At 48.1% G+C, this 20,321-nt stretch overlaps 1 protein-coding gene across 5 annotated transcripts in view; it reads right to left on the reverse strand.

Annotated features, from left to right (window-relative positions):
- Positions 1-2,821: 2,821 nt before the first annotated feature.
- Positions 2,822-20,321, reverse strand: part of GAB3 (GRB2 associated binding protein 3) — a 64,733-nt gene continuing 47,233 nt past the window's right edge. The window contains exons 3-11 of one of the 5 annotated variants that reach the window (XM_037407905.1): positions 13,983-14,051; positions 13,529-13,745; positions 12,601-13,079; positions 10,011-10,066; positions 8,617-8,872; positions 7,366-7,447; positions 5,545-5,647; positions 4,179-4,292; positions 2,822-3,178 (exon numbers count right to left, since the gene is read on the reverse strand). In XM_037407905.1, the coding sequence (XP_037263802.1) occupies positions 3,062-3,178; positions 4,179-4,292; positions 5,545-5,647; positions 7,366-7,447; positions 8,617-8,872; positions 10,011-10,066; positions 12,601-13,079; positions 13,529-13,745; positions 13,983-14,051 (1,493 nt within the window). In that variant the 3' untranslated portion in view covers positions 2,822-3,061. Of the gene's footprint in view, positions 3,179-4,178; positions 4,293-5,544; positions 5,648-7,365; positions 7,448-8,616; positions 8,873-10,010; positions 10,067-12,600; positions 13,080-13,528; positions 13,746-13,982; positions 14,055-20,321 lie in introns of all 5 variants that reach the window. The other 4 variants (XM_037407906.1, XM_037407904.1, XM_037407909.1 and 1 more) reach the window with 4 other exon arrangements.

Below are 20,321 nucleotides of genomic sequence, written 5' to 3' on the forward strand. Positions count from 1 at the left end.
AGGGACTCCTTTCTGCTATGTAGCACCCGTAGGGTGCTACAGCAGGGGCTGCAGCAGCTCCCTGACCGCCAGCATCCCTAATGATGGGGTGGCCACAGCAGGTCCAGCCTTTGCCATCCTCCCCCGATCCCCCTCCTCCTTACCCTCTTCCGAGTATTGTTGAATTTGACTAAAACAAAAAAATAAAAGCCTTGGGGGAGGACCTCTCTGCCTTTAAAACTGTTTTTTTAATTTTGTTTTAATTGTTCCTGGTTTACGTGTGGTGCTTACGCAAGAATGCGTATCACAGAGCCTGGAGCCGAAAGCAAAGCCAGACCTTAAATGAAAAATCTGAATAAACCCCCAAACTTAGCTTTTAGTTAAAAAGTGGAAGTTAGAAACCAATGACCAGCATATGATCAACGTAAGAGAGCGGTGGGGGCAAGCAGGGGACACATGGAAGTTGAAAGGGGGCCGTTCTGATCTAAGGACAGTCCCTGCCAAGCTATATGTTTATGTCCTTTTAGGGGGGAAAAAATACCAAAAGAGCTCTTTCTTTTCTAACCTTCTGAATGCTCCCTTAACCAGGTTTCTCAAAGTTTAAATATTTTTACAATAAACTAGAATAACAAGTGACTCAGTTGTCTCCAATAACTTCAGAAGATTTTCTGACAGCATGAAAAGAACTGCTCCGGTCAAACACGAGCTGATCTGTCCGCTATCGCAGGCCGCCTCGGAGGCCGCTGTGCCGTCACCCTGCGATTTGGGATCTGCAGCAGCACAGCAGTTTCACCTGCCCGTGGGGATGTTCCCTGTCCCCTGCTGTGACACGCGCCTTAGCTGCTCTTTTAGCACTGCAGCACACACCAAAAGCTTTCCGTGACAAGTGTTATTTGTACACCCTGAAAGAAAGGCAGCTCTTTTGAGCAGAAAGGCACACGACTCTAACTGTGGCCCTTCCTTGCTTACGTCTCTCGAACATCTCAAACACCTCCGTGGCGGCGCCGATCTCCACCGCCTCTCCCCAAACCCACTTCCCCTTTAGCAGCACCACACCCAGGGCATGGCTGCTCAGGCCTCTCCTACAGCAGTTTTAGGACAAAACAAGTAGGTTTTAACAAAACTAAATTTCACACCAGACAGACAGGATTTCTATGGAAAAGTCTGAATTCTTTGCAAAACTTTTACCAACACCAGCTTTCGGTTTAGAGCTTTGGTGGGCAGGGAGAGCGTAGGAGGAGACAGCAGGTCAGCTATCTGCAGTACAAACCCCGGTTTTCCAAGCAGCTCTGGTCCAGGACACTTGACGCCCGCAAGCCTGGGTGCCCAGTTTGCCCCAGAGTCAATAAAGGCGCCGGTGAACCTCGTCGGTCTTGCAGGGTAAGCTAATTAGAGCCTGGTCACCACGGATCCCCAGCTTTGTATGTGTGCTAAAGCAGCAGTGAGGCTTGCAAGCACTTCAGCTGTCTTGAGGTAGGAGGAAAATGGTGTTTCCGTCAGCTACGCCGCCTCTCCAGCAGGACGTGTGGCTCGGCCGTGTCTCTCAGCCTCCCGGAGTGCCCAAATGGCTGAAGCAGAGTGGGTGCACAGAGGACAGCAAGTAGGAGCCTGGAAATGCCAGTGGGTTCTGCAGTGACATTTCTACGACCTCTGTTTGGTAAATCAGCATTTTTGGGATGTCAGATTACAGTAATACAGTGTGGTAGCAACAGGCACGCGAAGGGAGGCCGGTGACTTGGCACCGTCAAGGAGGAAAGCTTTCTGCCCATCCTCGCCGAGAGGATCGGACCTCTCACAGCCAGCAGGACTTACCTACGCGAGCGAAGCCTGCCAGGATCAAATCCAGTGTGGGTCGCTCAGCGGTACTGCATACTTCCACCATTCAAGTGGCTGTGTGCCACCTTAAAATAAAGATTGCGGCCAAGCTTTTCAAGTTAAATATGTTATAAACTATACACATATGCGATCCTGAGATAGTGCCTGCAACAAGTCCCAAGGTAGATAAGCTTCCTGAACACAGAGGTCCTCATGCCGCATAAGCTCATTGTTGTTTTATTTTGGCAGGCCTGCTCGCCTCTCTCAGAGCACACTGCACTTCCTAATTCTCTTTTTTTTTTGGGGGGGTGGGTCTAGTGAAACAATCAGTTTGACGACTGCTACCAGCAGTTCCAATGGCATTTCTTCTGCAGTTCAGATGAAAGCATTCTTGATCCTTCGCCAGTTCTCCCAAGACTTGCCGAAACAGGCTCACAGCTTCCCTTTCTATTTTTTGGCCAGCCAAGAGCTGTGTGCCTGCAGCCTCCTGCTAGAGGAGCAGCTGTGCTGCGCTGCGCTGTGCGACGACGCTCCTCAAGACAGGGGAGAAAACATCAGACAGAAAGGCGACAAGTATGAGCCACAACGGAGGGAAGAAGCTTAATACAATGACCGTCGCCCAGAGGGTCAAAGACCAGCATTCCAGTCCCCTCAGTACGTAGTGCTGTTTGGAGTTTTCTGACAGCATCAGCTCAGAGTCAGACTTTTAAACCCAGGGGAAAAATATTTTCCAAAATCCTCTTCGCTTAAGCACTAAGTATTTAAAAAGTTCTTTTTATTGTTTCAGTATTTTAGCCCTTAGTTGATTAGTCACCAATACCTGTCAGATGCTCGCTGCCATAAAAGCACTCTGAGCACCCGCAGTATTTGTAGGAATATAAAAAAATAGCTTTAGCAACTAGGAATTATGCAACACAGGAGAAGGCAGGACTAACTAGATTAATGCAACTTGTAGTGGATTTGTTAACGTTAAATGTATGACTCGTCGCAGAATCATGCCAAAAAATGGTACCATGTAGCTTACTGGTAAGGGCAGTAAAAAGGGTAATGCATTACTTTAATCATCAGTGAACCACTCACTCATTCAACATACTATTTCCAGCTGAAATCAAAGGTTTCCATTAAAAAGGCCATTCCTCTACGGACTGTAAGCCACTTACAACTCTCTGCCTTTGAACTCTACTGTGATAGCTGCTTCATTAACATTGTGGTTTTAAGTGCAAAAAAAAAAAATATATATATCCTCCAGATCCCAAAGCTTCTTCCTTTAGACTTTTGATTGTCTCTCATCTGTCCATTCCTGCTTAGTGTTCTGTAAAGCTTGAGTCTTCTGTTCATCCACCTGGACATAGTCCACTCTCTGCTCCTCTGAGAGAAAAGGTTTCTGCATGAGAGAAAGGAAAAAAACGATGTATTAATTTTAGGGTTGAAAAGGGATGCTAGTGAAACTTGGCTTGACTTTCTGTTTTCCCTTTCCCTTGTTCCTTGATTGCTTCACCTTGAAGCTCACAGTGACATCAGCTGACAAAAGCATTGCTTTACAGCCTGCTTTAGCTATAATTATCCATCTGTCACCCTGTCACTCAGTCCAGCACAGTGAGTGGGGAAAACGTGCTGTTCTGGCTATTTCCAGATAATCATTCTCTTCTCATCTGAGTGATCCTGCTGCAGGGATGACCTAACTGCATTTTAACTACAAGGAGGGTTTAAATAAGAAAGCTTAGGAGTCTTGAGTCTTTTGCATGCAGGAGTACTAGCTGATGCGGGAAACTACACACAGGAGACAAAATGGCCCAAACCACCAACAGTTTGTCGCTTTGCAGTGGTACCTACCCACCACCTAGGCAGGTCATAAACTCTTTGGAGCAAGGAATCTATTTTCTGAGCATTGCTAAGGAAATTGAAATGCTTTTGGTGATGTGAGAATAAAGATGCACATTTTGCTGTGTTACAAGAGACGGTACAGTTTTACCCCGTGAATTTATCATGGGCTGTAAACTTGTTATTGCAAAGAGAATTGGGGAAAAACTAGCAGGAAAGGTTTTGTGGAGACTTGATGAAAATGGAAGAGCAGGCAGAGACCCTGTAAGCACCAACAAACTTGCCCACGAGCCCTCGTGGCTGCACATCCCAGTGCAGTCTCGTGCCCTCTGCCGAGCTCGCGTTAATGGCATCCCTATGAGTCACGCTAAGGACACTTGGCCATCACCCTAATAGTGCTTTTATTATATTAATCTTGGGCCTGCCACAAATGCAGTCAGCTGGCAACACGACTGGCTTCACTACGATGCTTCGGGCACCTAGCAGAGTGTGACCCTCGGTCCTGTTTTCCTCCCAACGGACAGAAAGATAGGAGGCTGTGGGGGTTTTCAGATGACTCATACCTTCTGTACAGGGGATGGGGAAGCAGAATTAAAATCCAATGCTAAGTAATCAAGGTTAGATTTCCTTGTCCATGGAAAAGCACCACTGTATGGAGATGTTGCCTGTCTGTGTTCCTGTCGGGAAAGAAAAGAAACTTTTAATGCTCTTAAAACATGATGCTAAAAGGAAGCAGGACCACAACCGCAGGTTGGAGACTCGGCTGGCAGAACACAAGGGAGGAGGGTCAGCACCCATGTCATTTTTTATGCCAAGGGTACATCTGTTGACTGACCACAGGATAGCACCGAATAATTGCAGGATGGCATAAAGAAACGGGGAGCGTCTTTTTCTCCTGGTAATTATAGCAAAACAAGCAAACCAGACTGATTTTCATTCCATGTTATCAAGGAGGACTTACGCCCAGCTTCTCAACCCAAGCCCTCGGAAGGCTCAGATTCACAGGGGTGCCCTCTTAACCATCAGCATACTACGCGTTTGAAGAAATGGTGATAATTCTGTTCAAATCTAGCAACTGAAAATTAATTTCAGAAAAATCACGGATAACCACAAATGTATGGGAGGTTTTATTTGACTAGAAGAATCAAATGGGGAGTAGCTGCAGCTGGAACTGCCCTGCTGAGCAGATTTTGATCTAGTAGAGGTGTGGGTTAAAATTTGAGACTATGGTTCATGGGAATTGTCGTCAGTTTTGCAATATATTTCTATAGCCGTTGCCACTGGGCGCTGGCTATGGAGCCAAATCTGCAGACATTGGCTCAGATTAAGGGATTTGAGATCCATTTCCACCTAAAATTCAAAGGAAACTGAGATTCTGGTCTCTTGCAAGATATGGCTAAAGAGTGAATGAAGAAAAGGAAGCCACAAAGCCAGATGTTCTTCTTTCATGGGATGGGAAGTGGGGTTAGTGCCACCAGCCAAAGCAGAAGCAATAAGAGACTTTAATGGGAGTTCTGTTTCTGCACAATATTTGGTGTGTTTCTTTAGGAAGTGCACTAACGGCTTTCTGTCATTTCCTAGGAGATTTTGCAGGGGCACACTTTTAAAAGGTGAAAAGATTTAATTTTCCTTTGCCTTAATGAGTTCTCATGTAAATATGGCTGATCCCTGTGATCTCTTGGAACTGCTCAGCAACATTCGTGGGTGAACAGCTGAGTTCTGCAGAGCAGAAGAAGGGCTTCCCTTATCTCTCCGTAAATTGGCCCCAGTGTCTTTGGTTTAAAAACGTTTCATCATTTTTAAAAAAAAAACAGAAGGCAAAGGACAAACCTCCTCAACATTTTTTCTTAGAAAACAAACTTCTGCATTCTCCATCAATGTGACAGAGCAGAATAAAGCAAAGGATGGCTGTGTGAAAATGAAGATTACCATATGAATGTAACTTTCTTCCTCTTCTCCGGAAACTGAATTGGCAAATATTCTTGCTGAATTAATACCGTCTCTTTCTGGTGAGATAAAGCTCATTCGATTGCTATGAAGAAAAACACAGGAGAGGTTAAGGAAGCATCTTACAGATGCTCTGAAATGAAGCCAAAGCCTGACACAGTCCATATGGTGAATAAACTCACACTAACGCTGCAGACTTTATGGAGAGGATGTCCAAACCCACTCCTTAGTTCTAGAAAAAGTATGCTATATTGCTTATGAGTGGTTCTGTTGGCTTTTGTGTGTTGTTTTTTTTTTTTTAACTGGGATTTATGAAAGTTTGCCATCTCTGGTTTGACAGAAAGCATAAAACATTGGAGGAATTCTCCAACAAGGGGCACAGAGATGGATATCATTCATTTGGGTAATATGTGCCAAAGGGGCAGCTACTGAGTTGCGTGGGTATCTACATTTTGGAGGTCGATGTGAGTTAATCAGCCACTGGAGGTGCACGCAGAGGAACTTGTCTGGCTTTGAACGCAGCGTAAACACGTGCTGCCTGAGCTATGGGGCTGGCTGTGACTCAGCCCTTGTACAAGGAAATGTCTTCCACTAACATAACTGTCAGAGGTATATCGTGAGTAAATTATTGCGGGCTAGCACAATGGGGTTAGTTATTAGGAAATTAGATGGCCACTTTGTGCAGCATGAACAGTATAATTCCTTTTGCTTTATTAGTTCCGGCCATACTTCTTTTTTAGTTTTGTTAATGTAAAACGTGCAAACTCCCTCCGAGCTCGTTATCCTTCAGGACTCTGCACTGTGTCAGCACTAATTAACCACAGCACTCTGGCAGGGATGCTTGGAAGGCAGGCTACTGGGTTTCCCTAACAGGCAGCATGCGGCAGGCAGTGCCAAAGGGCTTAACCGGCTTTGCACTGCATGGCTGAGGGAGGGGTCTGCAACTGGGAAAATGCCTGGCTCGTGTCCCTTTTGCCCTCCAAATGACTACCTGAGGTAGGGGAGTGCAAGCGCCCTGTCTGGCACTAATCCTAGCAAAAAACCCCCATTTTCCGGAGTGTTTGGGGCATGCAGAGGAGGTTGGTGGGAATTCTCGGCGTTTGCACAGACACTTCAGCACAGCTGGCTCTCCTGTCAGCTCTTCCCCGCAGTGCCAAGATCCCCCCAGCCAGCAGGCTGCAGTCCTCCCCTGCTCAGGAGCTCCCTGAAGATAAGTCCTTTGCTGCCCTTGGAGCCCCACAGTATCATCTGTTCATACTACCTGGGCTTTGGGACGAAAAGCACTTGTGTTTACCCCACAACTAATTTCCAGTGACAAAAGGTCACGCCAACAGATCAAGTCTGAATTGCAGTGTGGCAGAATTGCAGTATGCAGAAGTCTACACTGAGGCTACAAGTCAGGCAGGTCTTTATCTTACCTGGTTCTCTTTTGCTATGTTAATTTTCGGGAACAAAAATGGCTCTATCACCTTGGAAAAAATAAATAAGGCATGCAAAGCTTTTAACCATCTCAGCAGCCACACCAGAGTGCAGACCAGCTCCCACCTTTTCAAAAGGAATCTTCAAAACAGACTGAGCATCACTGCGTGATGCTGAACACACTGGAGCTGCCTGTTGTGAAAGGGAGCCTGGCTTTTCAGAGACAGCCAGAGCCTGAGGGATGCTGGAAGGAGCCCTGGGGAATTTTTGTTTGTGGACTTTGCCAGGAAACTGTTTCTTGTGGGATGTGATAAGTTATTTTTAACTCCATTCCACAATGTTAATGCTTAGAAGATTGGAATGGCAGGTTTCTTGTTGACTTACTAAGGCACAGTCCACATCCTGGTCACGGCAGCATGCTCCCGGATTGTGGAGAGGTTCCTCAAGTCCAGAGGGGGTGGCCGCGCTGCAAGTAGATACAAAAGAAACTACATTTCCAGTAGCAGAGCTAATCAAAAGTACAGACTGTTTAGAGAAATGCAGTTCTATATTAACAGCAAGAAACTAACAGAGTATTTCACAGAACATAACTGATATAACCAAGACAGAAATCAGTAACAAATGACCATTTCAGTCAGCACTGGAAAGCAAAGTTCCCCATTTACCCTAAAATAACAGAATAAATACAATCGACATAAGGAGAGCAAATGCTCCACGAGATCCACGTGCTTGCCTTAAATCTGCTCTGCATACGCTGCTTTCGAGAGGAGAGGCCAGTTCAGCCTTACAGGTCAAAACAGGGTTTGGGATCTCCTCTAAACAAAAAGCTCCTACACGTGGACATGAAGATCATTCCTCTCACCAGCTGATGTACATTTCCCACTCCATTCTCAAAACCTTCTAAGAAATGACCTGAACTTGCTTTGCTTCCTGGCAATGGTCTAAATTTCTGTCCCCACTTTCTAGTAGCATTTCTTGAACCATTTTCTGAGCAGCCTTGTGGCTCTGCAGCCCAAAGAGCTTTAATGTAGGCTAGGTTTAGGCAATTTCTCCACTGCAAAGCTGAATTTTGTCCCCAGTATATCCCTCTGGAAGTGCAACCCGGATTTTGGAGATGCCATGAAAAGCAGGAGTGGAAAATTACCATCAGTAAAAGCATCTGCAGGAAATTCCTAATTAAACCAAGACAGCTGCGCCTACCCAACAGAGGTTTAACCAACAGCCCACACATCAAGTTTGAGTATTTGAATGTTTGGATGTCCTGTTCCTGGAAGGTCAGGGAGCTGGTGAGACAGCAGTACACGTACTTCAGAGCTGCAGGATTTAGTCTGCTGTCTCTCCAAGGATACATCCATTTGGTCATTTGCAGTCAGAGGGGATCTGAAGCCAGGCACCGTGCTAACGCAGCCACCCAGCCTGTGCAAGTGGGCATATGCATGCTCCTCCTCGGCTCACAAATGACCCTGCGGACGCCTCATATGTTACAGTACTATAAGCCACTTACACAGCCATTCAATCCCTCTTCTAGAACACGAAGCACTTTAAAATGTGCCGAGGACACTGTCAAAGGAGGTCACCCATGTCCCCACTATCAGAACCCCCTGGCTGCCAATTGCACCTAAGGTCTGGGCTTACATTTCCTACGAGGCTTGAGGTCTCGGTTCACTGGAGGGGGCTCCAGGTCCGAGGGAAGCTCAGGTAATGGGCTGGTGAGTTTTTCAGTGCTGACGACAGGGAAGGTAAACGTGGCTGAGCTGGGGCTCATGGGGATGTAGCCGTCGGGTGAACAGTCGGAGCCAGGCGCGGAGGGAGAGGTGCTGGGGCGCATGGGCACATAGCTGTCCTCCGTGCTGTCTGAAGCGGTCGAGTAGAGCGGGGAGAACCGACAGGGCTTCAGAAGCAAAGGAGGGGAAAAAAACAGAGAAATGGGTTGATAAATGAATAGCTAACCCCCTGCAAGCCAGGAGGTGCTGTGAGCTGGCAACAGATCTGAGCTGAGCCCCAGGCCAGGAGAGTCCCGACGTGACCTTTCAGAGAGGCAGAAGCTGGAAAGACACGAGACAAACACATGAGTTCAGATGCACACTCCAGCTTTGGAGATGTCCACTTCTGAGCTTTGCAAGTCATTGCCGGAAACTAGAACCAAACTTATTGATGACTTAAGTAGGTTAAATCCTCCAACTTCAGTGAGGCTGCACTTGCCTCTCCCAGCAGTAATTCTGACCTATAAAATGAAGGAGGCTCCTTCGTACAAAAAGGCATACGAAAGGAGAACATCTGATGAACTAGATTTTTGCAAATGTGGAAGCTGAGAAAGCAGACACGCAGACCTACAAGTTACTCCTGATAGCTGGGAATAAACACTAGACGTTCATTTTGTGAAGTTAGTGCTGGCTGTGTGGTGAGAGAGCTTGATTACAAACCTTAAACCTTACAAGCGTTCAAAGGGGAGAAAAATCTAAGTTGCCCACCAGCAGAGCTTACTTACAAGCAGCAAAGGAGCTCCTACACAGAGGACAATACCCAGTGCCAGGCAGAAGACCGGCTGTGTGATGGTGCTACATACAGCCACGTCTGCCAAAGGCTGAATCAGGAGGCTTTGGTGTGACAGAGCCCTGAATCACAGGAACTTTGAGAGCAGAGGACTTTCCTACATCCTAAAGAGAAGATATCCCTCAGGATCATGAAGTGATAGGCTCCTTTAGACCCTTTCTTTCAAGAGATAAGCAGTTTTCTCAGGTGCTCTTGGTTAACAGTTTAATTCTTGAGGCTACCAGCACCCTTTTTCACAACAGACCTGGATTAGTCTGTTCTAAAACCAGGGTGCTCAGTGTTGTGGCCTCTCCTTCCCTCAAAGGCTTCTGGTGGCTGTGAAGCAGCAGTGCAGAAGTTGCCCAATGCCAACTGTGTCCATTTTTTTAATTCTTCTGCTGAATACAGAAAAGACTGAATATCAGGATGTGAAATGATTCACTTTCTGAAGTTCATAATGTGCCAGTCTTTAAAATTTATGCAAGCAGAGTACTTACCAAATTCAAGCTAAGCCTCTTATCCCGACTTCTTAAGGAACTGCCTTCCATGTCTGCTGCAAGATAAAAAAAGTGATTAAAAACGTGATAAGGCAGTGCAACCTTACGGAGATCATTCTGGAGTAAAGCATATGGCTCTAAAATAACTAGAGCTTTATAAAGATTCCGTAGCTCCTAGTATTTATCCTAAATGAGGAAATCCAATGACACTTTAGACCAGAACCAACTCAGCAGCATTTCAAGAGCTATTGCATCTATTTTAAGTTTGATGAAACCAAGAAACACGTTCATGTACAATCCAGCTGTAACTTACGCTTCCTGTAGCACAAGCAGTTGCTGAGAAAGACTGGTGTGGTGTGGAGAGCAAGCAACCAAGCAAAAATTTAAACCCAGCTCCTGCTCTAATCCCACTCTGTTTTCCCATCTGTCAAACTGGGGAAATTACATGAAAATGGACTGTAGGAAATCTTAATTCATTATTGCTTGGAAAGTTATTAGGAGCCCTGTATGTAAGGTGCCAGGGAAGTACATGTTATTGTCGAGAGGGTGCATGGGGGAACTTAACGGCAGGAGAAATATTCTTCTGTCATCCAGAAATGCTGCTGTGGTGCAAGTGGCTGAAGCTGATGGAGAACAAACAGCCAGAGAAAAGGTCACCGGTCACAGCGTCCCCTTGTGCAGCCTGACCTTTGTCTTGGTGTAGGTCAATTTTACTTTTGAAGAAAAAGGCAAAAAACCTGAAATCCAGCATTCAGTTGGGATGATGTTTACAGCTACCCTCCTTTTCTGGAAAATTATTTTCTGTGCAGAAAATGGCTTTTCTGTGGGAATACCCTAAAACCCTGCAACCATGTTAATCCAGCCCCTGCTCTCACGGTGGAGATGTCAATACTGTGCTGCAACTGAGGGTCTTTGCAGTGGTATCAGCATAAAAGGAAAAGTGCTAAACAAGAACAAAGTGATACTATTAGTGTGGATACACATTCAGATAGGTGCAGCCACTATCCTGGGGCAGCTATGTTTATTTTTTACTTTGGTAAAGAGACATTCAGGCACAATGCTGTGGCAGGTGCCAGGATATAGGTGCCTTACACATGTACAGCTTGTTCCCCTTCGTGGCGCCGCCACCAGCGTACGCTGCCTTTGCACTGGGTTAATTAAATCTGTTCAGCTTTTACATGTTGCCATGGGCAAATAATAAAGTAAATAACTCGAGTGGGCTCACTCTGGGAGCTGGTGAAGGACAGGTGCTTTCTCTGTGTTTCCTTTTCTGGTCTTGTTAAACACATTTTAATACAGAGTTTAACCTTTCAAATAGTTTCAGCTGCACTTAGGGTAAGAAAAAATAGCAGCACTAATTAATTCATTGCTGCCCCCTGTCAGGCAGAGATAACCTTGCAGCACGGTAGCAGAACATGACATTTGGCCACTTAATCCTCTTAAAAACATTTTGGCATAAATTGGGTTGGAAGAACATTAACTGTCTCAAGTGGGCTGGCAGCATTAGAGCGGCACATGTGCAGAAGCAAGAGCAGCACCTTTCAGGGAGCAACCAAATGGAACTGATAATTAAGAATACCAATTCCATTGATGGGTGTTTCTCCACAAACCTTCCAAGAATTGTTTGTACACTGATAAACAGGCTGGACAGAGGTCTCCTTGCTTTCACTTCTGAGCTTTAAGAACAAGATCTAACAGCCCCAAACACCAGTTGGTCATTCAAACTACAAGAGTCTAAAGGTCACTTGTCCTTAGAAACCTACGTTGTCTCCATCAAAAATGACACATCACTGCAAAATACTTGATGATTTCCAGCCAGGTATTCCAGCTGCCTCCCTCTGTTCTGTGGCTCCACAAAATAAAACTTTCCCATACTGCATGTACTGGTTTTTGACTGTTATTTCTGTTTGTGATGACGATGTTTCAAGAACAAGTGGAAAAATCAGCTCAGCTCAGAGCAGAGCTTGCTTTGCAGCACAGCCTGGCTCTGCAGTGGGTTTTCAGGCTACCCTGCAAGGACAGAGTGGGATTTGCTCAAGGACTCACAGAGTCCCTGGTTCAACCTGGATTACATCCCATCCCCAGTGTCTCCCTGGCTTCCCGTTCTTTACTCTAAGCTGCAAAGTCAGGCTGCTGTTACAGAAAGGACTGGATGCGGCGAAGCAGCGCAGCTACAAAGGCATTTCCCACGTGCAAGCCCACATTTGGACCTGCATAAATAGAGAGTTTGGCATGGTCTGATTCAGTGGTTGGCTTTTCATTTTGATTTCTCTGCTGCTTTCTTTTGTGGAGAGGGAGGGGACATGGAAAACTAGCAAGTCGTCACCCTGAAGAGATCACAACCAGATCGCTGCCCGTGTGTACACACTGAGGGGGTTTTACAGAGCAGGAGCTGAATGTGAGGGACAGGTCTGAATCCTGCCTGCTAACTAATTTGAAACAAGCACTTCAGGTTGCTTTGGGTGGTGTATGATTTTGCAGGGGGGGAGGACAGGAAGGCACAACGGGAGGTGGGAGCCTACTCTGCACTCATGGGCAGCTCCATCCCTCACACCAGTACTGCTTTGTTGGCTCTTGGAAATACACTCACCTTTCCAGTTCCTCACGTTGTCCAAGCTGGACAAGGAGATCCTCCTGGGCACCAGAGCAACCTGAGCCCGGCAGATCCCTGCGTGCCCATTCTGGAGGGCTCCACCACCCACCTCGTCCCCTCTCCTGTCTGAGAAGTGGGTTGGCTTGGGTGGCCGTGGTGGGGGGGTGTTGGACAGGACGTCCAGCTGGGTTACACCGTAGGGCAGTGCGTTTTGGCTCTTGTCAATCTGAAAGGTTGGTGTCAGCGGTGTCCCCAACAGTGGAGAAGAGGAGGAAAAGTCACTGGGTGGCCCACTAATGTCTATGTTCCTGGACACAGTGCTGGGATTTGCCAGTGGGGCCCCATCCTGGTGCACAGTGCCAGCGCTGGATGGCTGTACAAGGTACAAGGAGGGCTGGGACTGCAAGGAGTCGACAAAAACATCATCCGATGAGGTTTGCTCCAGAGATCTGTCTGAATTCGACCAGCTGTCACACCTGCAGAGAGACAGAGGTCAGGACCTACGCCTTCCTTTTCTCCTGGTTGCAACCAAGCAAGCACACAGCAAAAAAAAACCCAAACCCACCCCACAGCTCGGCACAAAATCTGTTCCTTCCCTATGGCTGTGGAAGGTCCCCCTGAGCTGGGCTGAGGCACTCTGTGGAGCACCTTGGGCAGCAGCAGGCAGAAAGGGCATCTGGAGGGGGGCTGTATGTGAGGTCCCCAGCCACCCACCCTGGAAGGAGACCGGGCCAACATGCTCGACTGCTAATCTATGCTATGAAAAACCCTGTGTAAATTGGATTAGGCTGCTGGTCCCTGTTGTGCTCGAGAGCCTACCCTGAGTGGCAGGGCTCAAGGACCAGTTTACTCCAGTTTCCTAGGCCATCACTGGGCAGGCAGAGGGTGGCTGCAGCCTGATGCATCTGACAGATCCCAGACCTACCTGTTGTGGCTGAGCTTGCCCGACTCGCAGTTGGAGAGGAAGAGGTAGTCAGGGAGGAAGACCGACTCTGACTCGCTGGGGGTCTCTTCCGCAGCAGACGCGTCAGCAGCAGCATGGTCGACCGAGAAGGAGGGATCAGCAATGCGGGAGGCATGGGTGGAGGCAGCCGGTGATGGCTGTGGGGACGAGGTCGTGTGAGACAGGCTCTCCACTGAACCTGCAATTGGAACGGATGGCCCTGGCTGAGGGATGGCTCTGACTCACCCTGGCCCACTGCCTCTCCTGGCCACCACCAGCTTGCCTTTGCACCAGGGATGTTCTACCCCAGAGCAGCAATGGGTCAAGGCAAACACTGATTCTGGGGAGAGGGGATGCTGGTTTTGCAGCTGATCCCCCTGTCTGGGCTGGGTAAGCCAGCTGCCAAATCGAGGAGCTGCAGGAGGTGCAGACCCACCTTGCTTTGGGGTTCCCCGCTCCTGCAGGGCTGCAGCATCTCTCCTGCAGACAGTGATGAAGACAGCCTCTGCTGAGGAAAGTACCGAGGCAGAGCGGTCTGTTTTATCAAGTATTGTTTAGGATCTAACGTAAATAATTAATTATTAATCTCTAACACTTCAAATTAATGGCAACAAGGAAAGGGATTGATTTCTCCCCACTTTCTAGATGTCAGTGGACAAACCAGAGCTTTGCAGCTCATGGAGCAGCTGGATTTGTTGCACCTCTGAATTTATCTGCAAACTCCTTATGCCTCTCTAGGCTGGGCACCATGAGAGCTGTGGTGTAGCTGTTATCGCCCAGCTGGAGACTTGTTGGCTCTGCTGAGAAAAGGGATACTACTTTTCTGGAGGCCAAAAGGCACAGTGGAGCCTGTACTCAGTGCCCCCTTCCCTGCTCCCTCCTTCCCAATACTCCCCAGCGCAGACAAGGGTGGTGGTGGGGTGAGGAGCAGGTCTGGGCTGCAGGCAGCAGGGCTGGCCCAGACTGCACAGAGTTAGCCACCTGCTTGACTCCAGGTCCACCTCCAGCCACCACGGCCACCCTTCCCTGCCAGCGTGGCACTCACGCCCATCTGATCCCGTGCCCAGCAGCAGAGGCAAGTCTGGTTCTGTTGCCCTCCCAGGCTCCATCCCTGCTAGAGAGCTGGGGATGCAGGGCAGGAGGGATGGATGAGCGATGGCTTAGCCACACTTAAGGCTAAGCACCGCCTCTGGCTCAGCTTTCGGGGCATTTCAACTCAAAAATAGAGTCCTCAGCCCAAGTCAGACCTATCCCCATGGGCAGCTGTGGGGTGGGAAGGATGTCTTTGCAGAGCAGCTCCCCAAAGGCATCTGCTGGCAGCAAGCTCTAACAGTGGCACCAGGAGCATATGCCATCAATGAGAGAATATGATTTTTCTAATGAAGTTTCAGGTTGCTGTGTGGCAGCTCCCTTACCGGGGCTGTACAAGGACCAGGCTGCTCGCTGGGTGCCCCAGCTGTCCCTGACACCTGTGAGGCTCAGCAGTGGGATACCCATCTCTCTGGCCAAAGTGCAAACACAGCCTGATTCAAAACTGCAAACCCCTTCTTCAAAAGAAAAAAACCCACAGCAAAAACAAACACAAGAAAGCAGCTACTGCTGGTAAAACCAGACCAAGCATAAACACACCTTCAAAATGGAGCAAGAAGGCAGATTTCTTGAATGCTGATATCCAGAATTTGCTGGAAATGCTGGGAACCAGCCCCTGACCATCTGTGCGCATGCTGTAGGCCAGATCCTGCACTGCGTGGTGAGGTCCTGAGATCTTCTGACAGGTCATACCTAGTCCTCAGCTCAACGCAGCAACAAGCCTTGGCACTGTGCTGGGTTGTTGTAGTCACTGCTCAGCCCTGGGGGGTGCTAGGTATATGTGCAAGCAGGTCAGGAAGGATGGTGAGGGCTGCCAAGACTTGGGTGGTTAGCAACGTCACTAAACACAAACAAAATCCCGTAGAGATCCAGACTTCCCCATCAGTCGCAGTGGGCTTCTGATCTCAGTCAGCAGAACTGATCTTCTCTCCCTGCACTACCCCACACCTCATCCCTTTATAACTGGGGAGGGAGCTGCCTCTTTCCTTCCCATCTACCAGTACTGACCCACCACTGCTTCCTCCCATTAGCTTTGAGGGTCTGGTGCAGTGGTGGGCTCCAGGTCAGCAAAGCACTTCAGCACATACTTAAATTCAAGCTTAAGCAAAGCATTCGTTTCATTTTGAGCAGGTACTTAGAGCAGCAGGATTTCAGCAGTGAACATCTGGAAGGAATGGCTTTTACAGGGTTTCACATTTGCAAAGCAGAGCTTTAAGGCTGCTTTCTTCCCATCTGAAAAATCACTTCTCTCTCGTTCATTGTGCTGGCTCAGACGGTAACTCTGCTTTCAGAGCAGGGACCCTGAGAGCTGTCTTGGAAGCTGAAGATGATCAAATATGTACTGGGCCAACTCAATAGGGATCTCAGAAAAGCATGTTCATGTCACCATCTGACCAAATTATTTTTTTAAAAAAACAACAACAACAAAAACACAACTACAAACTGCCACAGTGCATAAGACAAGAAATTAATGACATTCTGGATTATTAACACAGAGAACGAACAGGCCTGAACTCCATCTGGTACTCACAGGGTTTAGCCATGGATTATCCCATCAGGAAAGGCTGCGAGCTGCAGACCACATGGCAACTGTTGTTAGCAGGAGGGAGGTATAGGGACAGTGCAGACCTGCCCTTTTCTAACCTTCAGGGGCTCAGGGACATGCAGACTGTCCCTGTCCCTGCCAGCTCTGCTGGTAACTGAATCAGTGTGCATTACAGCTGTACCATGACAGCAGCTGGGTACAATAAATTATGCATGGCCACTTTCAACAGTGAGAAGGCAGAGAATAGGTTTGGTGCCTGCCCCCCCCTTTGCCAGAGAGACAGAGGGAAGCTTCGGCTGCCAAAGTAACTGCTTTGGCGAGTACTAACCCCCCAAAAAATCTCTGCCCTGCATTGATGGGGAAAGTCACTGTGGCCGCCGTGACTTTCCCCATCAATGCAGGGCCATTGCTTGGAGAAACAGAAGGCTTCTCCCTCTTGCTAGACCCCAGCCCACTCCCCAAAAATTGTTACAGTACAACAGCACTGCGGGAACACAGTAGAATAGGGGGGTCCTGCTCACAGCAACCCCTGACCAGGCTGCATGGCCATACTAAGAAGGCAAAAATGCCACACACCCCTCCTGGCCAGGGGCCAGAGCCTGGCATTAAAGAGCAGCCTTGAGGCTGTGCAGTGAGAAGGGATTTCCTCCCGCTGAGAGGGGAGTGGGGAGGGAGTAGCCCCAGCACCTGGCCTCCAGCATGGGCTGGGAGGAACTGTCACACCTCCCCTGAACTCCTGTGCAAGGGCCAGGTGCTGCCATGAGCAAGCTGCTGGGATGCTGCCTGCCCCACTTTGTATGGGAACAGAGGGGGAAATGAAATGAAGATGCTCGGGAGAAAGTGCCTCTGCAAGGAGAGCACAGACACTCCAGGTAACCCCTCAGTGCGGTGATCCCAGCTCCCCTTTGCTCCCAGCACACTGCCCTGGCTGGGGGAGATGCTCCCCAGTGTGGCTGCAGCAAAGTGCTGGGGAATCGAACTACCCCCATGCCATGGCACAGTCTGTGCACACTGGCAAAAGAAGAAAGCCCACAACAACAGAGAGACATTTAAGGAGGCAAAGAAACTATCAGAGGTGCAGGCAGAAAGGAAGAAGGTCCCAGCAATGGGCAAGGATGGGTGTGAACACCAGAGGTGAGGAGAGGTGGAGGAACAGAAATGCTCTAATCCAACTGCCAGCAGCCAAGAAGAACCCAAGGGTAACTGCCACTTAGGGTGCCCCTGCCAACATCCTGATCCATGCACTGTGCAGGGAAGGCACCAGTGAGGGGGCCTCCCAGGGACATCAGGCTCCACTGTGGCCCTGAGCGCTGTGGGAGAGAGTAGAGCAACAGGGAAGAGAGGGAGATCAGCAGGGACCTTCAGGTAAGGGCTGCACCCAGGAGGAGCAAGGTGTTCAACCAGGATGTGGAACAGTACCCAGAGGCTATGGAAGAAGTGAAGACGTCACCCAAGACAAAAGGTCCCTCTTGGGCTGAGGAGCTCCCTGCCAAGGGAATATTCAATGCACAGCTACAATCTTTAAAGTAAGGTTTCCTAATGAAAAAGGCTAAACAACTTTCACAGCAGTTTCTCCAATGAAAAGCTGCTATATTGCATTGTGACAATCATGGTTTCAGCTTGCATATGGGCTAAAGTGTGCCCATGATGTCCCACAGCCACCTCATTTCATCCTGCCACTGCCCAGCCACTTGGCTGAGGCGTCCTCTTGATTCCCTGTGTGGCCACGGGTCCCATGCAGTTGGGGAACGACCGCTCTATTGGGAAGAGGTAGAAACAAGATTTTACATAGAAATGGTCGGAAAACAGGGAGGGAGGCCTCTTCCTCTCTCCTCCAGCTGACTCCCCTGAAGGTGCCAGCTCCCCCATCATTTTCAGCGCAGGCGGCGGCACAGTTCCTTGTGGCAGTGAGCGCTGCAGCATGCTGATTGCTGCTGGCATCCCTTCCCGACAGCCACCCTGCCAGGTGCTTCCTGACATCTGCCTGGAGCTTGCATGTCGCCTCCGTCTCTCAGCCATCCCCTCTCTTGTTGACTTAAAAGCTGTCCTCGCAGGGCCAGCCACGGTTTGCTCACTTCGCTCTGCACCTGGCTGCTGATGTGTCAGACTGGAGGCCTCTGATGACCAGGACCTGGCTGTTCACACAGCTTCTTTGCCACTGGAAGGGACTAACTGGGAACGATGGGACGGTATTTAAAGCTGAGTCACTGCGTAAGCCTGTGGCTGCACTTTCTGGGCATTCAGTGGAGAAAGCAGCAGATTTGGTTTTGGCCTCAAAGTCACAGCAAATTTTCAGAGATGCAAGGATTAAGAGTGAGTGATTTCACAATATAATATTGGCTTTGAGATTAATTTTAATACACAGAACAGCTTATTAAAATTTCCTGCAATTGATGTGTCTTTCCTTTGATGATTCATTTCAGGGACTATTATTTTTTTAACACTGTAACATTTAAGTTAAAAAAGCATGTGGCATTTAACAGAGCTTTCCTCTTCTTATGTTAATTTTTAAGGGTAATTTGTTTAAACCTACAGGCTCTTGGGGGATTTAGGTGCTTCCAAAAAGCTGAAGCAATTAGCAACTGTTTGAAGCGTGATGTGCAACCTGTGGAACTGTGCAGATTTAAATCAGAGGAACTGAACATGCCCTGCAGCCTGACAAGAATACATCCCAGAGCTGACCTCACTGCCACAAACTGCGGGATAAATAGAAGATCTTCTGAGCTATTAGCCATTAGAGATACAGTAAGTGCATGTCTGGAAGCTTAGCTCACGCCATCTGTGATGAGGGCGCTACGTTCAGGTGCCAGACTTTATCGGAACCAAGGCAAATGCTCTGCACTGCTGAACTTCTTGAGGGACAATATCCGCCTTGAACGGAGTGGAAAGCTGGGATGTCAGCTTTCCCAACTGCTGCAGCAAGAGCTGTCACTTCTCATCCGTCAGTGTCTGCACCAGCAATCTTTGCTGGGAGAGAAACACCACTGTGTAACACTCTGAATGCTGCCCATGTGTAAGTCTCACAAGCAACACTGTGTTACCAGTGTAACAGAACAGATATTTCCCAGTATCAATGCACCTATCCTGGGACAGTTGCTGCCTTGGCTCCTCTGCCACTGATCACATCTCCCTATGCACATCCTCAACACAGTGCTAGGAGAAGTCTGTATACACACCTGAGAGAACAAAAAATAAATTTCCTCGTTTCTGTTTTGCATGGAAAGAGTTACCTTCATTTCAGAGTAATTGGTAAAATTATACCTAAAATAACACTGCACCAGGAGCAACGCTAGAGCAACATCTCAGTGTCAACAAGGGGAGATGGGTAGGAAGAGGGTTACTGAACATCCCTAATCACACTCAAGTGCCAAAGGGTTATTGACCCCGATCCCCCAAAGCTGCCAGTTCTAGTTCACAAGTTGCATTCATGGGCAGTTTGTACTGGCACATAAAAATATGTCAGCATGTTTTCCTGGTGGTTTCTTAAGTAAATGCAGAAAAAAAGCAGACATCACATTTGTAACAGGACCACTGCAGTGCTCTTTCCACTCCCATTTCCCCTCAAAATAAACTACAGAAGGGAAGATTAAAGAAGACGAGGAACCAGGAGAGATCAAAATAAAACATCTCACTGTAGCCTTTTGTTTCAAGTTACAAGGTACCAGTATGACTACGTGGTGGTTGCAGACACCAGTAGCAGCCTGAGCGCAGCAGCACAGGAACCATGGCAGGGTAATCTGCCTGGCCATACTGTGATACCCCCAAACACATTACTGCACTTGGCATCAGGTCCCTCCATCACCACCCTTTTTCTGATCTTGCACTGCCTTTTATCACAGAGAAGGACTTTGTTCTGACTCACTTCCAACAAAGGTCTCAAATTGCTGCTGTATCTGCCCCTTGGAAATGTCAAGGGAAAGACAGATTGCTGTTATCTGAGCCTGATTGTCTCATTTGAAAGGTAAGTTAATGATGATACAGGTCCCGACTTTAATTACTGGCTACATCCATCTTGGAGTGGTTAATTCTTGGAAGCTTTCCAAGAAATTCACCCTACTGAATATATACAAGTGTAGGTCCTTGCAAAACAGGCTGACCTTATGTTTCACTGGCAGGACCATCTCTTAAGTCTAGACACAC

The sequence above is a fragment of the Falco rusticolus genome, chromosome 14, assembly GCF_015220075.1.
Source record: "Falco rusticolus isolate bFalRus1 chromosome 14, bFalRus1.pri, whole genome shotgun sequence".
NCBI classification, from domain to species: Eukaryota; Metazoa; Chordata; class Aves; order Falconiformes; family Falconidae; genus Falco; species Falco rusticolus.